This window comes from Myxocyprinus asiaticus, chromosome 36 (assembly GCF_019703515.2).
Source record: "Myxocyprinus asiaticus isolate MX2 ecotype Aquarium Trade chromosome 36, UBuf_Myxa_2, whole genome shotgun sequence".
Taxonomy (NCBI): domain Eukaryota; kingdom Metazoa; phylum Chordata; class Actinopteri; order Cypriniformes; family Catostomidae; genus Myxocyprinus; species Myxocyprinus asiaticus.
In genome coordinates, this window is record NC_059379.1 from 11,162,452 (window position 1) to 11,186,999 (window position 24,548).

The 24,548-nt window shown below is 37.4% G+C and overlaps 1 protein-coding gene and 1 long non-coding RNA gene across 8 annotated transcripts in view; one reads left to right on the forward strand and one right to left on the reverse strand.

The window, feature by feature from the left end:
- Nucleotides 1-1,876: 1,876 nt before the first annotated feature.
- On the reverse strand, nt 1,877-16,556 carry LOC127426964 (uncharacterized). Of its 3 annotated transcripts, none has more exons than XR_007894878.1 (3): nt 16,037-16,556; nt 2,605-3,188; nt 1,877-2,234 (listed from the first exon to the last, which is right to left on the reverse strand). It is a non-coding gene; the product is annotated as an uncharacterized LOC127426964 (long non-coding RNA). The 3 variants fall into 3 exon arrangements; XR_007894880.1 differs by lacking the exon at nt 16,037-16,556 and adding an exon at nt 11,554-12,262; XR_007894879.1 differs by lacking the exon at nt 16,037-16,556 and adding an exon at nt 4,690-5,821.
- Nucleotides 7,881-24,548, forward strand: part of LOC127426962 (BAH and coiled-coil domain-containing protein 1-like) — a 136,051-nt gene continuing 119,383 nt past the window's right edge. For 4 of the 5 annotated variants that reach the window (XM_051674190.1, XM_051674194.1, XM_051674193.1 and 1 more), the window contains exons 1-2: nt 16,746-17,391; nt 19,567-19,895. In XM_051674190.1, coding sequence (XP_051530150.1) covers nt 19,724-19,895 — 172 coding nt within the window. In that variant the 5' untranslated portion in view covers nt 16,746-17,391; nt 19,567-19,723. Of the gene's footprint in view, nt 10,481-16,745; nt 17,392-19,566; nt 19,896-24,548 lie in introns of those variants that run through there. The other variant, XM_051674191.1, reaches the window with a different exon arrangement.

A 24,548-nucleotide genomic window follows, 5' to 3' on the forward strand; every position in this document is an offset into this window, starting at 1 on the left:
TATCTTCCACTGTAGGTGCACTATCATCCATTTCCACTGCGGGTTTTGAAGAGGACCGGAGACGCGCCATACTTAACGCAAATTCACGGGAGCCTTGAGTTAGCGTTGGAGAAGAGTCGTGCAAGGGGGTCTCCCCTCCCCAACCCAGCCGCTGAGGTGTAGAGGGGGAGGGGAAACCAGCTAGATCTGCGGGAGGGAGCCCTTGGCCAGCTGCGCAAAAATCGTTACAAGGAATTCCCATCAAACGTAGCGCAGATTTAAGGGGGATCGGCAGAATCGATAGACACAAACAACTGTCACGTTTATGTGCATTCCACCCGTGCCAGAATTTTATTTAGACCTCATAAAAATACACAATGTCGGAACGTAATTGGATAGGTTGTTCTGGAATATAGGAGGAAGTGGGTAGTGTATAGATAACAACATTTTTACATGAAAGATAGATGACTATATCCTGTTCTGTGCTCAAATAGACTAGGGCATTCATTCACTGCACATAGGCAATGTAAACCGATTGAAATTTGACAGCAGAATTAAACTTGGCACGCCACTATTTTCGTTTCCAAGAAAACTCTGACACTGTCTTTGAGCTTAACGTCGTATCCACCTTAAAACATGAGCAGCATCTTCAAATGGATAGAGCTCATGATGGTGGTTAATGCCCTATTCAGATGTTCTGCTTGGTCACTTCTAGGAAAGCCAAGACAATTTTATTGATTTGGAAAAACTGGCCAATTATATTAAAACAGCGTTAACACTTTATAACTGAAGTCATAATAAAGCCATTAACTAACATTTTATTCACTTCAAGAGATCATAGCAAATAGGAATATTCCTCTAAATGAAGTTAATAAAATGAGATTTTTATCTATTTGTATGTGCAATAATCTGTTATGCATATTATAATGCAACAATGCTGGTTAATGCTACTAATAAAAGTGAATAAAAATGCTGATGCATGACTATTTGGAAAGTATTGTGAGTTGGGGTTTCGCATTTCAAAAGAATTACTCTCGGCTTTCCAATAGTCGCAGTTCACACCTATGTAAACGCACCCCGGTGGGCAACAGATTTATTTGCAAGATAACTATTTTACCCCTCCTTCCTACCATCGACTCGGTGATGGATAGACGATCTCTCTTTGTCTAAATGCAAATAGACTTTAACCCTGAATTAATGGATAACTCCGTATAGGGGTGATTACTCGACTTTCGGGTTGATCTACCTTTCTCGTAGTCCACCTGTCACCATCTACATGACAATTGATCATTTGACGCACATTGGGTGCACCCCCTGAATGTGCGAATTACTTCCACTCTAGACAGTCTAGTTGAATTGGCAGGGTGTCCCTCCTACATTGGTTTGGGATCAGCTTTCATAGGGAAAGATCTGAGCTTGAAATGTCTGTCTAGCTGTCTTAACATTTTTCATGTTAGCGTTGCAGTGCAATAAATATCCAATAAGATTTGGAATTTTGGATTGAATCTCGAATGTTAACTCTGATGAACACAACATGGCTGTCATTTACCCCAGAGCTAGCTGCAGACCTCCTGTAGTGGTCTGTAAGGAGCCCCATTTAAAAGCTATAAAGAACACAGCAGCACGTGCAGAGAGGGGAATGGGAAAGCATTTTGGATTTGATTTGAAGTTTTAGGATCAGACAGTCGGATCCTTTTTGAATGCAGATTTTAAATGAGACTTCTAAACCTGTACTAAAAATGCAGAAAACATATTTTTAAATTACCATTTTACTTTTATTGGTACAATTAACAGTTAGGTTAAAAATAGGTCAGTTCAATTTGCCCCCTCCCTTTTCCTATGTGTGCTCTGTATTTTGTGTAATGTTTTGACTTCAGTGTAACATTAGTGCTAAAACTTGTAGTACCAAGATTTTATATTTATTGAGAAAAAAGTGACAGAGAAGTGTAAGTATGTGTGTACAATCGTGTCCTGGTCTTCAGCACTACTTATTACCAGGGGGTACTAAAATTTTATTTCCAGCTAACATTGTCAGGATAGGAAGTGTGTGCGTGTGATTGAGTGTATGTGTGTGCGCTCATATGTGTATAACAGCGCTATTGCCTTTTGCCAAGGGGGGCGTTTGCTGATGTAGCTTGTAAAATCCAATGTCTGGGCACCCTTTAAGCCTTCCCTATGAAATATCACTCATGTTCTTGCAGTCCAGTGATAAAAGAGCCAACAGGATTTGGAAATGATCTAGAAGAAGAGGCCACCTGTTGCAGAAGACAAGAGAGGTACAACATGATTTGTCATCTCTGTGTAGGTTATACTGAATATTACACATCATGTAATGTTTGTATTGTTAAATATTTAAAACGACTACATACGTTAGCCTTGCTCTTTAATGCACACATAATGCACACATTAAATCAATTTTGGTGTTTAAAGTGGTTTAAAATATGCACTCTTCTAATGACCTTGACAGGAAGACCAGATTTACTTTCTTTTACTTGTCTTTTGGTATTCGATATGGAAGTTTTGTTTGCGAGCATTAGTACAGATTCTTTGACAATTTAAAATCTGGATGTGATGTAAAGGTCTTTAAACAAACAGATCAGGAGGTTTGCAGGCCCACAAACTCACTTCGTCTGTCTTTTTTTTTTTTCTCATTCTCTGTTTCTTTCATTCTCTTCCTGAATTTTGTTCCCATCCATTTTGTCCCTGACAGAGTCGGTTATTCATTCTTCTCATAAAATCAAATCAGCATTGGTCTTGGGACATTGGTGAACACAGAGGGTGAACACAGGGTCATCTCATTCTTGGTGCATCTTTAAAAAAGAAAGCAATGCCCAAAGCCTGGAGATAGAGTCTGATAAAAGGCAGCAGAATGTGAAAAAGAAAAGAACGAGGGACAGTGGGGAGAGAGAGTAAAAGAGATGCTTCATTGTTGGGTGGGCTATCCCATCACTTGATGACCGTGGTACTCCTCAAGACCCTGCAGCTGGATTCTGATGCCCTCACAAACTGTCTTTCTTCTTCCCGACAACAACTATGACTTTGAGGGTCACATAAGCTGCTTGCACTTCCACGTGATGGTGCTACAGATGTGGTGAGGCAACTTTTTTTAACGACCAGGGCAAAAAGCAAATGCGTCAGATACTAAGCAGGGGTCACAATACTGTTCTTATATTTCTCTCCCAGCTGCAATAAAGGGCTTATTTGAAAACCTGAAAAAAGAGAAATGGAAGCACTGAAGCGCTTATTTGAAGATAAAAATATGACCACAGCTCATCCCAATCAACCTTTTCCCCATTCCATACTTTAGTGAAGCTAGAATGATAGTTCTATGCTGTGCTGTGTGACAAATCAGGGGATAAATGCTTCTGATACCCTGAATCTGAAGCAAAGGTTGATCTGACATTGACCTAAACTCTTTGTTCACTGGGGTTAAAGGAATAGATCACCCAAAAAATTACAATTCTCTCATCATTCACTCACCCTCATGCCATCCCAGATGTGTATGAATTTTTTTATACTGCAGAGCACAAACAAAGATTTTTAGAAGAATAGATAAGCTCTGTTTGTCCAACAATGCAAGTGAATAGCAGTGGTGGAAAGAGTACTGATATGTTTTATTTTTATTTTTTATTTTTTTACTTAAGTAAAAGTACTGCTACTGAAGAAATAATTCGCTTTAGTAGACGTAGAAGTACCAAGAAATATTAAGACTCAAGTAAGAGTAAATAAGTAGTTTGCCGAATTTACTTTACGAAAATTATATTATATATAGTATATACGCTTCCATTTTTAGAACACAAAGACATTTTTGTTCTTGAAAGAAATTGATGTTGCCTTTCTCCAAGGATGCATTAAATTGATAAAAAATACTGCAAGAATCATTAATTGCAAATTATTATTACAGTTTGAAATAATTGTTTTAAGTGGTATTTATTCCATTTTTTCTTTACCTGTGATGGCAAACATATACTGTCACCTATTCCTTACAAAAGCATTCTAAAGTGCTAATTTGGTACTCAAGAAAATTTTCTTACTATTAGAACAACTGAAAATGGTTGCGCTACCATATGGAAATCACAATACAGTGGGGTTTTCCCCCATTTGCTGAGGTATTGAGTTCTTAAAAGTTGCTTTACACTTGCAAGTAAAATTCTGGTTTTAAAAATAAGCAAAAAGAAACACATTTCCCCATTAAATTCTATTTTTTTCTAAAGTCTACTGTTTTAGAGAGATGAAGGCTATTCCATGCATTACTGTTTTGAAAAAAGAATATCTATCCAGGATAGAGAGGGAAGTGGATGGCCAGATGCACAACAAAAAGACAAGTAAATCAAAGTCTCTAGTTTGAGAAACAGACTCCTCACAGGTCCTAAACTAGCAGCTTCTAAATGCCAAAGACATGCATTGCTACAAGAGGATTCTTGGACAAAAAGATAATTTTAAAAACATTCTAAATGCCTTTAAATCGTCTCTAAACTACATAATGTGCATTGTGCACTGAAACGCATTATTTTTTCAGATTTATTCTCATTCATGTATGTCCACGTATTTTGGCTATTAAGTTAACATACTGTACAAAACTAATATAATGCAATATCATAGAGGAAATTTATCCTCTATGATATTGCAGTTACTACCCAGATATGGAATGAGACTATTAATTCCCCTTTTTCTCCAAATTTGGAATGCCCAAATGGTGTGGTTACTCACCTCAATCCAGGTGGTGGAGGACAAGTCTCAGTTGCCTCTGCTTCTTAGACCGTCAATCCGTGCATCTTATCATATGGCTCATTGTGCATGACACCACGGAGACTCGCAGCACGGGAGGCTCATGCTACTCTCCATGATCCACACACAACTTTCCATGTGCCCCATTGAGAGCAAGAACCCTTAATCACGACCACGAGGAGGTTACCCCATGTGACTCTATCATTCCTAGCAGCAGGGCCAATTTGGTTGCTTAGGAGACCTGGCTGGAGTCACTCAGCATGCCCTGGATTCGAACTCGCGACTCCAGGGGTGGTAGTCAGCGTCAATACTCGCTGAGCTACCCAGGTCCCCCTTATGGAATGAGATTATTAAGCAAACTGTTATCAACTCCTACATGCCGACTGAATAAAATAAGGAAAAAATAAACCTTTCACACAGTGTTTAGTGAGAGATATAATTGATTCAAACACTAAAAGTGGCTGTTCTGTATCTGTATTTTTGTATTACAGTTGTAATAATAAAGTCTTAATTAACATTCTGGTTATTTAACATATTGAGATATCATTATTAAGTAAATTGTAGCATTTGGTTACATTATGTTTTGTGATTTCTCATACAATATAAGATCTATGCCTTGCACACTTTTGGCATATAACGGGAGAGACAGGGCAGGTAAGTACAGTACAGCACCGTGAGCAGGGTTGGGGAGTAACGGAATACATGTAACAGGATTACATATTTAAAATACAAAATATAAGTAACTGTATTCCACTACAGTTACAATTTAAATAACTGGTAATTAGAATAGAGTTACATTCAAAAAGTATTTTGATTACTGAAGAGATTACTTTGCATTGTATTATCATTTGTTTCATTTAATATTTAATCCTTTCAGATGGAACACATTTATACATCCAAAATTCCTTAAAACAAGGTCAATTTGATTAATCTTTTTAAATAGTCAAAACAAGTGCAAAAAAATCTACCAGTGCTGAAGAAGTAATCCAAAGTATTTAGAATACGTTACTGACCTTGAGTAATCTAACGGAATACGTTACAAATTACATTTTACACATGTATTCTGTAATCTGTAGTGGAATACATTTCAAAAGTAACCCTCCCAACCCTGACTGTGAGCGAGAGTGTTACCTGCTAGAACAGTTGAATTTGAATAAGAGGGGCGAAGGGTTACGGAATTTAATGCGGGAGTACAATACCGAACTGATGGGGATTGACAGAAGTGGACAGCCGGTCTGTGCACATGATTGTGCGAGGAACTGGATGGTGGGAAAAAAATTATGTTCAGTGAAAAGTCAAAAGATTGCAATGTATGTAATTGTAACAATATCTGATATTATGAATAAAACACGGGAACTCATTGCATGGGCATTTTTTGCCTCCATATTTTGAATTTCGGGGATATTTTTGTTAATTTCTGTGACATTTTTTCACAGAGTCTTAGTTTGTCTTAGACATAGAGTAGCAAGTAAACAAGCTATCCCCACATATATGTCAAACTACATTGTGTTAATGTTAAAACATTGCCTACCTTTAAAACAAGTGAAGTTTAATCAGTGGTTAAACGTGTTCAGATGGTTTCCTCATACCTGAATGAATGGCTCCTTTCCAAAATAAAATAAAATATGCAGAAAATCACTGTATTACAGTTCTTGTATAGTGACAGAGCAGAAAGGAGAAGCTAGAGAAGAGAGGACACCGGTGGCAGTTTATGAGAGCTGCTGTGTTCATGATGCTGTGCCCTGCCGGCTTACGTCTTGCCGCTAACAGTGCGTTTTAGTTTATAAATAGATTTAGAGCTTATAAATTTCTTCTTCCCAAAAATTCAGAAATATCATGTATTTTTTTGTACTTTGTAATTGTGGTGAAAAATAACTGTAGCGAAGTTGAATACTTCATTTTAATCAACTCAAGTGAAGTACAAGTAGGCTACTATTATTTATTTATACAATTTTATTTTGAAAAAATTACTTAAGTAATGTAACGAGAGTAGTTGTAATTCGTTACTTTCCACCTCTGGTGAATAGTGATCAGACCTTTGTAGCTCTAAAAATCACATAAAGGCAGCATAAAAGTAATCAATTTGACCATTGGTTTAATCCATATGTTCTGAAGTGATATAATAGTCGTGGGTGAGAACAGACCAAAATATAACTTCTATTTAATTCTACATCTTGCCATTGCAGTTTCTAGACACAATCATGATTTCAAGCTCAATTACACTTCCTAGTGCTTGATATGTAGAGCAGTAGATGGCACTAGGAAGTGTAAACGAGCTTGAAATTATGATCGCCAAGGAAACTGCTGATTTCACAATTTATAGTGAAAAAGGAGTTATTTTTTTGGTCTGTTCTCATCCAAAACTGATTGGATCACTTCAGAGGACATGGATTTAACAACTGAAGTCATGTGGATTACTTTTATGATGCCTTTATGTGCTTTTTGGAGCTTCCAACATTTTGGTAACTATTCACTTGCATTGTATGGACCTACCATCTTCGTTTGTGTTCTGCAGAAGAAAGAAATTTACACACATCTGGGATGGCATGAGGAATTATAAGAGAATTTTCATTTTGGGTGAACTATTCCTTTAATTAATCAATGGCTGTCTACAGCTGTTTGTTTAAAAAGGTTTTTACATGAGAATTTGCCAGCTGCCATTTGTCTCTCTGTAAACATGGCATGAATCATGACAGTTTTTGCTTTTTTAGCATTGGCAGAGTAGTACAAGAGTATTTCTCTGTGAGGTGCTTTCAGTGCATGAGATCTTGCTCCTGTTAACACTGAAGGCCCAGAATGGGACTGTGCCTATGAAACCAAAACACTGTATATATTTATGGTCATCTGCAGCTTTCCAGAATTTTTTATTTTTACCTCTTATAGCCACAACATGGGTCAAATGACTAACTACATATATATATATATATATTTTCCTGATTTTCCTACATTTCCTCTCCTGCTTCTGAATGACTTCATATTTATTTAAGCTATTGAACATACCTTCTTAAAATTGAACTCTCAATAGTTCATATCTTGATTTTCAAACACCCAAAAAAGAATTTTTTTTTTTTTTTTTTTTTTTTTTGTGAATATTTATAGCCTGTTTAATTTAATACACTATTCTGATTAATCCATTAATCTCATCATCTCAGAGCTTGTCTGGAGAGGCTAAATGAAGATAGTAAAGGCCAATGATGATTTGTTCTCCAATAAAATACTATATTAAATTACATTTTAAAATGTATTTATACATTATTTCAAATATGTAAGGTGAGGGTAAGAAAAGTCTTTGTCTGGAGGGATTGATTAGATTACATTCCAACTGAAATAGATGAAGCATGTAAATTAAAGTATCCTAATATCAGTGACATATTTGCATTGTCTGACACTTCGGTTGACACAGTTATTCTCCTAAGACTCTCATTACACTATGAGACAAATATGGAACATGGATTTTAAGTTTTTTCACACTGAAATTTTAATTAACAAACACACACATCCAGTAGAGGTAGAAATGGGGTCAGGAGTTTGTAGCATGATTTTATCATTCATGCATTCATGAGTATGGAGAGATTTGGCTCTACCACTTTAATCTTCCCTTAGCTGCCCTTAAGCTTGCTTAGCATAGACAATAGTGTTAATTATTCCATGCATCTTTCCTTCAAACCCTTTACGTTCACGTATGTTTATGCAACAATCATGGAAGTGCCCAAAACACACAGTCATTAAGAAAATTCACCACACAAGCAAGTGGTATTGCAGGTATGCCAGTGACTGTTTTTAATGACAGTTAGGGTCATGGAGGGTAATACGTTTTTGTCTGTGAAATAGCACTTGGCAACGGACTTTTCTTGTCCTCCCCTGATTGATCCCTTTTGAAAACATCAATATAAGTTGCATATCGTAATATTTATAGATGTGCTGTGGTGTATGCCATGTCAAGTTGCTGTTGTCCCAATTTAGACACTTTTTACTGTTAATTATGGGTGTGCACACATATGCATGCTAGCAGATAGCCTCTGATGTGTTAGTTTAGTGCAGGCCCACTCACTGAGGTCAACATGTGATAAATAAGCTATGACAACAGTAATGAGTAAAACTCTTAAGTTCAGCACATTTCTGCACTTCCACGAACTTAATGAGTGCATGGACAAGTTTTTGCCTGGGAGCTGTTATTGGGGTTCTTTTGAACACGTTTTTACTCACGAAATGTAGAATGCAAAGCAAGCAATAATTTTAGGAATAAAAAAAACCTTTCAGTTTGCTAACAATGCAAGAATTATGCTTTGCCTTGAACTATAAAAGGCTGGCCTGTTTAGCAGTATATTTACTTATTTTAATGTTTACCTTTTTAAGTTGTAAGTGCATGACATGTGACATTATATCAAAATATTTGTTTAAGGCTAAAGCCTCGCCTGCATCACTAAAAAGGTTTTTCTCGTGCAATGCTCACGGGACTGAAAGTGTTAAGTGTCTGACGTCACCGTTCCCGGGGCGGTGACCTTAAAGGTGGGGGGAAATCTTTGCTCTAGGGATGAGTGGGAAGTGCGCCTCGCTTTCAAGGCAAATATCTTATTTTGGATGTTAAAACATAGAGATTCTGTACAAACTTGTTTATAAGAGTCGGGCATTGCATTTCTTTCAGGACATATGTATTTTGTAATGGATTGCCCGAGTTTCTTCAAGGTAAATCTGTAGCTCTTAAAGTAAACAATCTATCGAAGCGAATGTGAGTGTGTGGTGTTTCTGCAACTGATCTTACCACTGCTCTACATGTTCGAACTCGTCGTAGGCACATTTAATTTAACTAATGCATTTTACAGCATGCGTATGATTCTGTTGCAATCATTGTATCAAAACAACGAATGCTTCTCATTACAGCACAAATGCACATTACGAAACAAAATCGTTACAAGCAGTTATTGGCTTGAAACCTGAAAGTTGTGTTTGGTCGCCGATGGGTTAAAATCTCAGGGTTTGCGATCCACAAGCTGTGTTTTTATTTTCGCCAAGTTATCAAATGAGAAGGTTTACTTTAGTTTGATTAACCTGTGTTGTTTCTGAAGACATGTGAAAAAGTCCAATATGGTGGAGAAGATTTGATGAAGTGCATGCAAGCTCTCCGCGAGACAGAAAGGAGGAAAGGGGGTCGCTTTTCCCCTGGTCTTTTCCAATGTCCCGTTCAGAGCAAACGTGCAAAAAAAGGTGTGTTAAAGAGTTTGGGTATGCTCACGAGACACGTGCCCCCTCCCCTAATTAAATGATGCAAAATGCAAAGGTCTGGATATGAAAGCAGATTAAATTTCGTTCGTCTCTACATCAGTTTTCTTTATGAAATTTAATGTCACTGAGCTCTATTGTGGGAGAAGAGGACGCGTCATGCAGCCACAAATTTGTGATTATAGAGGCTCGAGGAGGCAGTTGGCTCTATTCTGACGGATTTGCTCCATACGTTCAGATAGATCTTTTACATTATAGCAGAAGCCAGAATCCAAGTCATCTTTTATACAGCATTAAATCGGAAGGGTTTAAGGATTTTTTTTTTTACCGGACTAGATTATGGTTAAGTACTCATGATAAATTAAATAACCATTTTCCCCCAAGCTGTTAGGATTGGAGGCTCTACACGAGGAAGGGGCACTTCAGAAGGATTTTTCGATATCAAAGATTTGAATCCAGTGCACTGGCGCATTTTTCCCATTTTGCATAAATCAATAGCTATAGTCGTTGCTCAAAAAATATTTGCTGTCCGGATGGACTACCATTTTTATAGGTAGGTGTTTTCTTCTCATGTGATTTATGGCAGCCACTAAGACATTTGTAGAAGTATTGAAAAGAGCGTGTTAGACATTTTTGCTCGATTGTTTGTGTCCTTTATATGAATATGAAGTATATGAATCACCTGAATTAATCGCGGCTACGTACAAGGTATTTCTACGCAAAACACACTTCATGGAATTTCCACACCGTTCGACCAAAGACTTTATTAGCAGTCAGTGAAAAGGTGGCTTTTTGGCGAATGTTTGAGCAATGAAGCCCGTCACTTAAACGGGTTTTTACACGGCTTTGAACTCGCTGTTTCAAAGCTCGAACAATAATCGCATGTATGTTTGGTTTGGGAATTTTGAATAGAAAAAAAACTGCGTCATATCTCAAAGGTTTTATCACTTTACTGGTGTACAAATATATGAAAACAAGCCGTTCTGTGTAACGTGGATGATGGCTTTTTGACAGGATATTTGATTGTTCAGGCTTTTTTGTTGTTTGTGCCAAACTCTCAAATCCAAATCTTTGCATTAAATAAATTGTATTGTAGCCTATTGTAAAAATAATAGAACATAACTTGTGAATTTAATGAATTGAACTGATGATGAAAAGTTTCTGTACACACGCTAAGTCTGCGTAGTTTTAAAAACAATTTAGGGACCAATGAGCACTTTTGGTAGGCTATAAAAGGCATGTTATATTTGTATGTAAACGTATACTTCTCTTCTATCGTCGCTCATTCATTCATTAGGAAACGAATCCATTCCAGTTTAGTCGTTTGTATTATTGCTTTGCTCATCACGGCTACCAGGTCACAAGGTCAAAACATTATTACTGTTTTACGAAACATGTAGTAATGGTAGGTGATTAAAATTTATTTCAAATGCACTTAAATTAAATTACATGTTTATACAATCAAATTGAACTCTACATCGGTTCTTTTTGGGCCCATAAAAAAAAAAAAAAAAAAAAAAAAAAAAACATCAACATGCAGGGCCAAAGCTTTCACGGAGGAACACAGAACCGTATATGTACTTGTGTCGCTGATTGATAACAACGTGTATCACATTTAATGCATACCTGTGAGAGGAACTATGAAGATTTGACACCCAAGAGGTTACGAGAGATACACGGTATGCAGCACTCGGATCCAGAGAGCACCGTGTCCCTTGTCAAACCTGAAAGGGCCACTGACAATCATTTTACTTTAAGGATTGCTTTGAATCATTAAATACAGGTTCATTATCTAAGGATAATGAAAGCAGTTTTGAAAACGCTCCATACAGTAGGCCTATACTGTGTTACGGGACTACCTCTCACAAGTTTTCCAACAATACATGCCATTTTTGTTTTATTTGTTTGTTTTTTATTCTGTTGTAGATTTATGGTAGCAGTGGGCAATAACCGCTCACGGTCGTTCCCCTATGTGTATACTTACAACATTTTCCTTACTCAAATCTCGAACAAAGGTAGGCTACAATGCGAGTAAAATTACTTGAAATAGGAATTAATAATATTAGTCACTAATTTTCTAGTGGCATGTTGTAAACGACTAATTAGACCAGTCATCCGATTAATATTCCATTTCTTTAGTCACGATTAATTTGGGAGATACAGCTTTAATGGGACACATTTTAAGATTTCTCACAGAATTTAAATGGAGGTATTTATAAGACAATCTCATTAATGGAGCACTATTGGGGGCAGCTGTCAGTGTCTTGTTTATTACAAATGGGTCATGCGAGAATCTGTGCATTGTGCCTATAATAAAATGAAGCATAAAACGTTACAAGTGTGTGTGTGTGTGTGTGTGTATATATATATATATATATATATATATATATATATATATATATATATATAGTGTGTGTGTGTGTATATATATATGTATGTATGTATATATACGTATATGTGTGATACACACACACACACACACACACACACACACACATATATATATATATATATATATATATATATATATATATATATATATATATATATATATATATATATATAGATATAATTTACAGTCACCAAAACCTTGGAGGGGTTAAACTGTAAATATGAATGCCACGTATAGGAGTATCCTATATTGACATCACAATATGGTCTGTCTTTCATGTTAGGCTTGCCAGTTCCAAATCTACGACTTTTTTGTATTTTGTTACACTTATTTACCTCTCTGTAGTTTGACTTCTAGCTTTTACAATAAAACAGGTCGTAATGAGGTAGGTTTGTGCCATTTATGGGAGTGAAGCAGTACTTCCCTTAATTGGACACAGATGGGCTTTTTCTATCAATAACGCCATTCCCTGGAATGTATAAAGGGCAGCTGGTTGGTATCCAACCTTACTGGGAACTGTTTTTATCATTCACAATTTACCCCTGACCCTGTACCACCTTAAACTGTTGGATTGATAGACACGTTTTCAGCGTCTGGCTTCATTTACATTGATATAACGTATCCTTGTCTTAGACCTCAACGTTTCATATTGAGTTTGGACATCGGTTGGAGGTCGACGGCAAGCCACGATGGAAGTGCGTGTGACGATGCAAGCCACTGTCAACTCCTTGTACACAATAGCTAAAATCATCTGGCCTTTATCGCGAGTTTGCAATCAGGACATGATTTCACAAGACTTCACTGCTCTGGCCAGCAAAGTTTTGGCCATACACGAGTAACGCAGTGATCAATAACGACGAACCCTAAAACAAACAACAACAACAACAACAACAACAACAAAAAACCTCGTTATGCGACTATATGCATATGTGTTCTGCTTTTTTAAATAGCCTACATATTTATAATAAGCAGTGCAAGCCCAAAATTCAGAAATGTGCAGCCTATACATACAACTGCATAAACACATTGGGCCTTCGTTTGTTCAGGCTGTGTGTGTAGCTACACGTCCCACTGTTTCCTGTACCGAACGGGGCGTTGAAAAGTGGTGTGAGAGCCAACATGCAACTTGTCCGCCAGTTACCAGAGCCCAAATCATTTAAGGCTATAATAAGTTTAGCAACTCTGGTACTTGCAATACTTTCAAAGTGGGTCCAAATATGGTGCCAAAGATATTTATTTTGGGATATCAAATATGATAGCTTCTCCGTCATCTCAATGAGAAGAGGGGTCACTAAATACCAATCAACATTAAGTATATTGTGTAGCGGGTTTAAGACGCCCGAGAGTCAGCTGTATGCGTGGTTACTTAATAAAGTTACTGCGCTCTTTTTGTTCTCATTATGTCCTGTTGTGGATAAAATACACATAGGTTTTGCACAATGAACTGAAAGATTTAAGTTGAACGCGTGTGCACGTTCGTGTAAAATGATGCAATCATCGCAGGTGTATAATAATAATAATAAATATTATTATTATTAATATTGTAACAATAGGCTAAATAATAACCATATCTTTCCGAGTATGCTTCTCTTAATGTCTGTGAAAGAACCCTTATTATTAGGCTGTGAGCAAAATGTCTTGACTGAATATGCTTCATCCTCGTCACCAGCTATGGAGTGCATTGTCTCAATGATTCATCCAACGGACGCGCACATAAAATCCCCAAACCTACTTGGACATAGGCGCATGTAAGTACCGTTAAACATTTGCATAAGAGTGGGCTCTGAATACAGGCGTCCTGTCTGGATTATTCTTTTGCCAAATGCTGACCAGGGGGATCTAGCACTGTCTAAAACTGGTGTGCAACTTCGGCCTGACAATAACTGGGTCTTGGCGCACCCTTGGCCTATACGCTGGTGACAAACGCCCCGTTCCGGTAGTTTGAATGTGGCTTGAAGATGGAGGGAAAGTGTCAATCAGAGACGCTTCACTGATCACGGACAATGCCGTTCGCGGGACTGGTCTGTTTCAAGAGCAATCAGTCACTCCGCATTAATTATCCCCGCGTCCCACAGTAGGGCAGCTCGCGCTGGCACATGGGCTGTGTGTGTGTGTGTGACTGAGAGAGAGAGAGAGAGAGAGAGAGAGAGAGAGAGAGAGAGAGAGAGAGAGAGAGAGAGAGAAAGAGAAGAAAATAATGTGTTAGTGCGCGCGTGGGGAGAGGAGAATGTATTTGAGTGTTTATGTAACAGAAGGGGGACACAGAGTTTGTGTTCAGTGTACAAGTATATTATTTCATATATATGTTTGTAAGAGCCTGTGCTTGTATATATACGAATATGTGTAAACGTTTGTTTGCATGGGCTGCTTGTGTGTGTTATCTGTGCACCACTAAAATGCACCCCACCCCCAGCTTTCAAGTTGCGAAAAGGAACCAATAAAACCCCAACAATAAAAGGGTCTTTCTTGTCACTAAATAAATTAAGTGCCGATATATGCTTAAAACGCTGCACCTCTTTGTATATTGCAGAACTGTATTCCAGGCAGCATTTTATTTTTTACATGAGGGTCGGCGGCAGGGCAAATCAACCTCTCTATAACAATTACTGTAGAGTTAGTTAACACCATGACTGTGTACTTTGTCATAGTAAGAGCTTATGCTTATAGGTCGTTTGCATATTTTCATACTTCTGAGGCCAAGATTGCTTTTTCTGTTGAATCTGATTCACAGTGGCTATTTTTCAGGACTATCCTTATTTTGCTTTCTCTCTCTTTTATTTCTGTGTTTTTATTTCTTCTGCAACAAGCCCAAGAACTACAGGATTATCAACTTAATGTATTTAGTAATTGAATGATTTATTGGATTATGAATTATTGATTGATAACCTCGTGTCTTTATCATTTCTCTAAAAACAGTTACTGGAATTATAGGCCTATGGCTTCTTTCTATATGCGTAGAAAACTGGCTTTAAAGTTCAGTCCTTTTTTCTAAACCTAAATCTAAACTAGATGTAGGACTATATATAAACTATAGAATAAGCCTACAGTAGGCTACATTATTTATATATATCTTTTATATATATAAATGTTTTAAATAAATATTTTAGTATTTTCAAATTGTAAAATTGTATACTGTAACATTTTAGTGGTTGCTTTTTTTGTGAACAGACACAAGAAAACTCTTGTTGCAGTGGGACGGTGGTAAAATACAAGGTGGTGGATGAAAGCTTCATGGGTTGAAGTTAAATACATAACGGAGAGAGAGGAAAATAACTGGCAGTGTAGAGACAGCCAAAAATGATAAGCCTATTTAACCATATGTTTAATTATATTACATAATATTATATTATAGGCTATTATATAATTTTAAACACAATAACACCGTGTGACATGCAAAATATCCTTTTTTATTTTTCCATAAAAACAAAAATGACAACAATAATAGCTACTAATTCTACAACTAATAATTTTCCAGTTTTTCCACTCACCCAGGTTTTGCTGAATTGCAGTTGTACCGAAGAAATGAGTGGCGTATAACTATTTCCGTATAGCGGATAATTGTTAGTTTTTGTTTTACGGGCCGTGGCGGCTTACTATTATTACATATTCCTTCAACAAAGCTTTAAGTCGTAGTCCTGACAAACAACACCGAAAAGTTTTTAAACTTTATGTATAAATAAATTCTCAAAAAAAAAAAAAAAAAAACTCAAAACTTACACTCGTTTTTGTCGCGTTTGCCTTCATTTCCAGCCTTTCCAGAGTCTATTAGATTCCGTGCATTCGTATTATCATGTTGCAGTTGAATTAAACGACATTAATCCGAGAATCCATACTTTAAATTTAATACAACATGTAATTTCCCCTTTTTAACGCATTCCCTTTGATTAAGTCACTCTTGACTCTCCTTTAGCTTTGGGGCCAAAGAGGTTCGCCTAGGGGAGGCCTTGAAACCGCTCCTCCTTATCTCCTTTCATCATCCAATTCTGGGCCGCCTTGAAACCGCAGGGCCAGTAATTGCTTTTTTCAGGCAGCCCAGTGAGGACTGGACAGCAGCCAATCAGAGCCTTGTTTACATTCGATGATTGACAGCGCTCTGGCAAGTCGCCAACCAATCAAACCGTTTTCATAACGAGGCCCAGGTTTTTAACCCTTTGTTTGCTATGGAAACAATAGCTTGGAGTTCACATGACTGTTAAATTTACAATCGATGTGTTCTCGGTGTAAATAGTAACCCCCCCTGCCCCCCCCCCCCCCCTTAAACCCAACATTCAATTTGCAATCATATAAAGATGATTTACACAGTATAATTCACAATTCTGTTAAAAAGCTATTGGGATTTCATGTCTTACTTTTGGCTGATGAGATCATTTTGTTCCCTTAAAGTTTTTTTTTTTTTTTTTTTATTATAGACGTAATGTATTTAATCTGTTATCAAATATAATCAATGTCTGATATTGATTAATCAACAAGTGGTGCATTCACTGTATAATAAAACGATTTATCATTAGTCATGTCTGGATATAGGTTTACTTTTCCGCTTCTCTTTATGCGGGTCGAAACACAAAATGTTGTAAACTGCATTTCTTTCTTTTAAGTCATTTAAATAATGGCACTTCATAAGTAACCATGTGGCCGTGTCTCGCGCTGAGCTTGTCTAGAGACAGGAAGCGCCCGCCGTTTTGTTTAGTTGATCCAGCTGACACGCCATTGGCTCAGAGTACCATCCAATCGGAGCCACTGTTTATCCTGGGGCGCGCTGCACGAGCTTATTGACATGTAGGTATTAGACCAATGGGCGAGACGGCTCCCCCAGTCACCACCTCCTCTTCTCATTGAGTGGCACTAGCAGATTCAGGAAAGAGCTCTGACTGCTTGAACGGGGCTCGATTCAGCAGAAGCTCTTACTACTACGGTGCATCTCCGAACTTCTGCACTGCACACGCACTGCAATCAGCAGACACAAGGATGTAACCATTTCCACATGTTTTTATTCAGCCTCTGCTCTCTTTTACCTGTTTTTTGTATCATATATTTTTTTAAACATTTATTGTTTTGCAAGGAATAACTTACCAGTAAGTAATCCGTTTATATTGTATACATTTATATGCGTGTAATAATAAACAGTTGCCTTTAAGAGCTGCTCTTATTTTTTATTTCTTTATTTATTTTTTGTAGAATATCTGGCGTTATAGGAAATTAAGGAGTCTGTATTACAGGGGATGAAGGAGAAATAAACATTAATTTGCAACCGCCTCTTGCTTTCTAACAGCAATAATAATTATGATAATAATAATAATAATAACAAGAATAAATAAATAATAGGCTAATAATTTTTTTTAAAAAGTGCAATACTGAATTACTTTCAAATTCCTTTATTATTTGGATTAAAGTAGGAACGCTCACAATTTTATTAAGAGCGAAGACTTGTATCTTGCTGAAAAATATAGGATATAATACATGTGTGCATAATTACACATTCTTTCAAAGACTAAATTTGACATGGATTTGCAAACAGCTATATAGAGGATGTGATGCCAGAGGAAATTATTTTTTTTTAGTTTTTTCTATTTATTTTTTATTTTTTTAAGTTTACATGTAGAATTGACAGAATGGGCAGTTATTTATGAAATTATAAATGACTATTTTCTTATTAATAATATTTTATTTTTTTCATAGATTTGAATTATATAGACGTATGCAACAGTTATTTAATATTAAAGTGCTGTGATTCATGCAATTATCTGGGTTTATCAGAGCTTAAAAGGAAATGTCTTACATCTCAAATCATTCTTGAGGAAACCTGTTCTTTCATGCGCTCCACCTCTTCTCCCATTTGTCCTCCGAGCCCATTCTTTAAGCTCTTAGGTCCCAATAAACGCTGAATGTTCAGTTTTGGTTATTAGTGTGATGTTACTGCGTTCAAATTCTTCAAAAAAAATAAATAAAAAATAAAAAATAAAAAAAAAAATAAAAAAAAAATGTCATGATGTCACAGATATGATACATGTTTGCATGCAGGAAATGTCCTTTGCCAGCGCAAAAGTGTACACTATACATTTTGTGATTCAGAGAGCATTATTTCAACTATTGTTTGTATCGATACCTAATGTTGTGAACGTAAATTCACTCCCTATTCTCCAACCTATCTCTCTTCTCCAGTTTTATGTATTTCATGAAAGCAGTATAGGGCCACAGCAGACAACCTCACACTCTAAACTCGGAACTTCCAACGTTTTAAGGCCTCATTCTCCAATGCGAAACATCCCCGAGAATCAGCGTCCTAAACATCAAATATCTGGATATTTAGATGTCTTTCATGCAGTTTGTAATTTAGAAAAGATGGAAAGCTGGATATTCAAAATAGTTCAAAATGTCTTTGTTTCCTAATCGATGATGTAGTGTGATAAGGAAACTTGTTCGCCCCCATTCGCACGAGCGTTTGTAAGTCGATTAAGCAGACCTTTAAATGATTGTCTTAACATTTGTAATAAGTCTTGCAAGTACGCTTGGCAAACCTTGCTTAGGACGTTTGCAAAATAAATCTCACGCAATGGTAACACCGTATGACACACATATGCAATTCTCGCTCTCTCAATGCACCATTTTGCAATTACAAAACTGGAACAGCATAAGATTATACAATTTTGGTTGTACCGTTGATTTAGGAAACGTAAGGGCTAGAGGCCCAAGGTGGTTATATAGACTTAATATTCCATCATTTGTGTGCTGTCACACCCATATCCAGCCTATGGAAAACATTTAGTTGAGCGCATCAGTTTAAGTTAAACGAGAGACACAACTACACAAAATTAATTACATTTATAGTTTGACGTATTGAATAAATTAGTGTTTGTAATGGAGACAGTCATACCAAACGCCAACGACTGTACATTATTGTAATTATTTTTATTTCTTCGAGTGATAGACAGAAAAAGACAAAGGCTGATCTAGCTTTGGCATCTCTCCGTGCATGGTCTATTGCTTGTAGAGAGTCTTCTGTATAAATGTGGAGGTGTGCTGCAGGCTCGCTCAGTTATGGTGAGATGAGAGAGAAGAGCGGAGAATTTGTGTTTAGGCAGTATTCACAGGCACAGCAATGGACTAGAACACTTGGTGTTTTCAATGAAGGATTACCATTACACATCTGAAGGATACTAACATGATACGATCTTTTGGATTTGCATCACTCTCTCGTGTAACTGGTCTGTAATTTATACTACAATTTATGTTTATTTTTTGTGTTGCAGAAAACATGACCTGGACATACTTTTTTGGCCGTCAAAGCCACAACGGTGCTGATTGCAAGACCTAGGCGAAACTCTTTACGGGATTATAACATCTTGTTCGGTTCGGTTCTCGTGGTTTTCCGCTCTGGATTTCGGATTTATCGCTTTTTTTATCGAGATGGAAGGCCGGGATTTCGCCCCTCCGCCGCACCTTCTGGCAGAGCGAGGCGCGCTGGTTCACAGAGCCGCCTCGAGGATCACTCCTACCGGGCACACGACAGTGCAGCATCCCGGTCACTTTCAACCTGGGAAATATTACCCCTCACACATACCGATACCTCCACATTCAGGTAGGTGTTATGTTTGTGTCCCGCTGTCGATGAATAAATGCGTTAAAAGCATATTTTCAACAGAATTAAATGAATGTTTCTATTGAAGTCTGCCTAACTTCACAACAGCGCACTGAAGACATGCAGGCAACATGCTTTTTTTATTGAAAAGAGAAACAATAGCCATTCTGGAAATAATAAATGGCTTAATCTGACAGAATGATAACGTTCTTTTGAACTGATTACTTATATAATTTCTGAGCTGCAGAGAGGCTGATCGTTTTGTTAAGAGCAATGCGTTTCTTTAGCGGAGCAAGTAAATGATCTTAATCCATTATCTGGGTAGATTAAAGAACAGTGCAATTTAACGTCTTTATACTTATTTCTTTATGATGATTAAATTAATACACTGTTTTGTTATTTATTTTGCTGAGACAATCTGTGCGCTACTTTTATAACTGTTAACCCTCTTTGTTTCGCACCCATTCAGATATCTAAACATGAGTTAGTATCTAGTGTCTATAAAATACGCCATCGTTTTCTGTTAATTATTATGGTACATCTTTGAGCGGTTTGCTGTCACAGCTGCTTTAAGTTAATAACACAAGCTTTAGTGTGTGTGTGCGCGCGCGCTGTGGTACTCCGAGAAGTGTCCACGATTAGGGTCAGTAGCTCTCTCTCTCTCTCTCTCTCTCTCTCTCTCTCTCTCTCTCTCTCTGTGTGTGTGTGTTAAAAGAGGCGTCTGTAATACCAGAAAATCCGGTTTCTATATTGAGCGGTGCATGTGACGGGGTGCGAATGAGTTGACAGTGCATGTATTAGTTTTAACAAGTGGCTCCAGCATTCAAAGTACCTTCGCATAAATGTACATTTCGCATTTTTGGTTATTAATGGGATAAGTTTGTTTATGCACGTGAAAATAACGACTTCTATCTGTTAACGCTTCATCCTCTTCAGCTATTAACGATACAGAAAGGCATAGTAGCCTATATGTCCGAATGTCATAATTTTCCAGTAAAAAAATAAAAAAAGTTATTTGCGCATTAATAAGTTCACATTTAGCTAGATCCATGATTGTTATGCTGTCAATGTTTCATATGGTACTTTGTATGGCAGTTTCAATAGTTCTAAACAATATATATATATATATATATATATATATATATATATATATATATATATATATATATATATATATATATATATCATCTTTTAGTCAATTCACAATTAATAGAGGGCATGTAATATTTTTAAATAGGCCTAATAAATAATTCAGGTAAATCAATAAGCGAACTCTGCCGTTCTTTACTTTCTAAAAGCTGAATTCGAATTAAAGTTGATTTCGAATTCAAGGCGTAACGGTCACTGTGTTGTTAGACTAAAACATGTTTTCTGCTGAATTCGAATTCGAGGCATAATGTGTTCTAGACTCTGAAATATTTTCAGGAGCAAGATCTATCAGAGCGCGCGCTGACCCCGATGGTCACCGACTAGCGCTGGATGAGCGCCGGTAGTGATAGGGTCGTTAGCGGCTGTCTTTCTCACTGGCCCAGTGGCCTCCCACTGCTGTACCCTCACCCACTGCCTTCTTCAAGCAATATCTCCGTCCAGTTACCTCACACAGAGTCGTAAAGACCACAACGAAGAAGGATAACTATTTCCAAAATATAAACTACAATCTCATTTAAGCTACTATAGATAGGCTACTTTCGATTAAATGTGCATCTTTAAGCCTTTGTTTCTCATTTCTAATGTATTGAACCGGTTCAGTTTCTTGACGACTGTCGTCGAACTGAGTAGGCTACATTGTAAAAGCAGCACTGGCAGCAGATTGATGGATTTTGTTGTGTTGCTACGGTCTCTCGTGCACATCAAATGCTGCTCTGGCAGTTCGCGCGGACAGTAGGATCACACTCTTTTCCTCTTCTTCTTCTCTCTCTCTCTCTCTCTCTCTCTCTCTCTCTCTTACTCTCTCTCTTACTCTCTCTCTTACTTTTCTTTACTTCATATCCTCAGCAGATGTCTGTAACGTCTGCCTCAAGGCGGACGCCAGCTCATGCCTTACAGGTGCATCATTACTTGGTGTGTGTGTTTGTGAGTATGTGTGCGCGTGCGTATCGATTTCGTGTTCTTCCGCTTTGGCTTTTTTGATAAACACATGTGTCTTTTCTGTTAATACCGTTTCTATTATTGACATAATTTATAGGCTATACTGTTTTAGATCTTGACAATTTAAGTCAACATGCAATGTGAGTGTATTAGCTTATTAGTGCATATTTTGCTTCCCATTGGTATAAAAATGATTAAAATTATAAATGTGTTTTTAGTCCTTTTTTTTTCCAGTTTAAATGATCAGATGCATCACAAAAGGTATTTTGTTGACCTTTTATCATTTGACCTAGAATATCGTCATCTAAGATCTCTCATTTAAGAGTTTTGTTTCCACTATAGATAAACTAAAATAAATAATCTAATTTAAGATAATAAATAATAAATGAGAATAATAGAGGAAAAAGAAACATCATTGCCATTAACACAAAATTATAAGTGCTCCCTCTGAGCCATTGCCTTTCTTGAAAAAGCAAACAAAACAAATAGTATCACTTAGTCATACTTAGTCATTTTTTGCTTCTAGATACACAATTTATTTCTGTCATCAGTGAAAAAAGCGCTGCTCTATTGCTACTGCTTTCTCACTTTTGTCTTTATCACTGGCCACATCACCCAAAACACACACCCACACAAATACACACATTCGGACATGCACACTCACATAGAGACACGTATCCCTTGAATGAGGAATGTTTAAAAGGCCTGAATGTTTGTGAAAATCAATAAGAAATTCATTCTGGTATACTCTTTGTGTCAGAAAAATGGTTTGATGGTTTGTTAGATAGAGAGAGAAATTAAGAGACAGGAAGTTTTTGAGTTATTTTCCAAAACAACAAACACCGAGCTGCATTTCATTTCGGAGGCAGACATGCATGTGGCCATTTGCCCTGAACCTCTGAGTTATTTTGTTGCCTGCTCAAGTTTTGTGCTGTAGCAGTCATGTTTCTGCAAAAGACTCAGTCGGCCTTCTTTCATATCACTTCTTCCTCTCTCTCCTCTGTGTGCCTTGAGTTCTGATTTAACAATGCTGTGTCTGTGCTGCTGTTGATCCTAACCTGTCTCACTTTCCCCGTCCACTCATCCTCCTGTTCCTCTGCTGTGCAGCTGTGCTCAGCACCGAGGTACTGTTTCCCCCAGGCAAAACGTCTTTGATAGGGCTTGTAGTTAAAATTAGTCCAGTGCAGGCACTTCAGTCTAGTTAGTTTTTTCTTTCTTTCTTTCTTTCTTTCTTTCTTTCTATATACATTGCTTGATTTTTCTATTATATGGCACTGTATTGTTTGATTCAATAAATGACTGATCTCAAACCTGGTCTCAAACATCCTAAATAGCACATACATTTTTTTTCCCCACTGTTCCAAAATAGGGATAAATGTACTGTATAGAAAGAGTAAAGGTGACTGAAAGACAGGGAATGAGGGAGAGATGGAGGAGAGGAAAAAGAGCGGCTGAATGTTTCCACCTGGTTGGTAATCTGGCCCAATTACATCTGCTTGGTAGCACAGAGCCTGGCGTGTTCCATCGGCACTCACTATGCCTGCCAGCTGAGTGCTGTGTGCAAATGTACGGTGCTGTTTGTGTGTGTGTGATTCAGCAGAGCCTCGTTCGCAGAAGTGGCATAATTTCCCCCTCCTCCCCTCCACCTCACAGGCTCACAGTCTCTTCTTTCACTGTTTGATGTGCCTCAGTAGGCTGAGAGAGCCTCAGTGTCCCTGGCCCGACTGCACCCATCACCAGTGCCCCCTCAAACAATGCATCTGCACGTCATCAATGCCGGCAGAAAATCACTTATTAATATTTGATATGTACACCTTCTTGTGTGCATCTATAAAATATGTATTACCCACAGCAGCGCTTGGAATATCATCACTTTCGATGCTGTGACTATTGATCAGGGCCCCGTTTCCCAAAAGCACAGCTGCGCCATGATTGTCATGAGATAACTCAAGAGGGGCAACACAGTGCTTTCCAAAGACTCTGGAGTTGTTCATCTGCATGCCCACCTGCATTTACCTGAAAGCACAGAATATATGCAAAACTGGAGCTTTCAAATGAGGAAGTGAGATTATATAATACTCCTCCATGGCATGCAAACACAAACACACATACTGTATAATTGTACGCACACACCTAACATGCGACCTTTATGTTTTCACACCAAATCTGAAAATTGTCCCCCTCCCGACTTTGTGCAATTGATACTTGAGAACTGACTGGCTTTAAACTGCTTGACGGGATGGCCTGAAATACACACGCACACACACACACACACACACACACACACACCACGCACACATGCACACACGCGTACTCACACGCACTCACACAAACATTTACTTATCCATATACAGTAAATAGACAATTACCATAAAATTCAATTATTTTTATATAAAGCTTCTTAGAATTAATATAGATTAACCCTAACCCTACTCCTAAAGAAAAACATTTAAAATTTTTAGAGCATTTTAAAGTTTGTTGAATCAATTTTCCAATTGGGAAAATCAATTTGACAATTCCAACTTTTAAACTCTGGGTTCATCTGCTGTGCATTGGATCAGCACA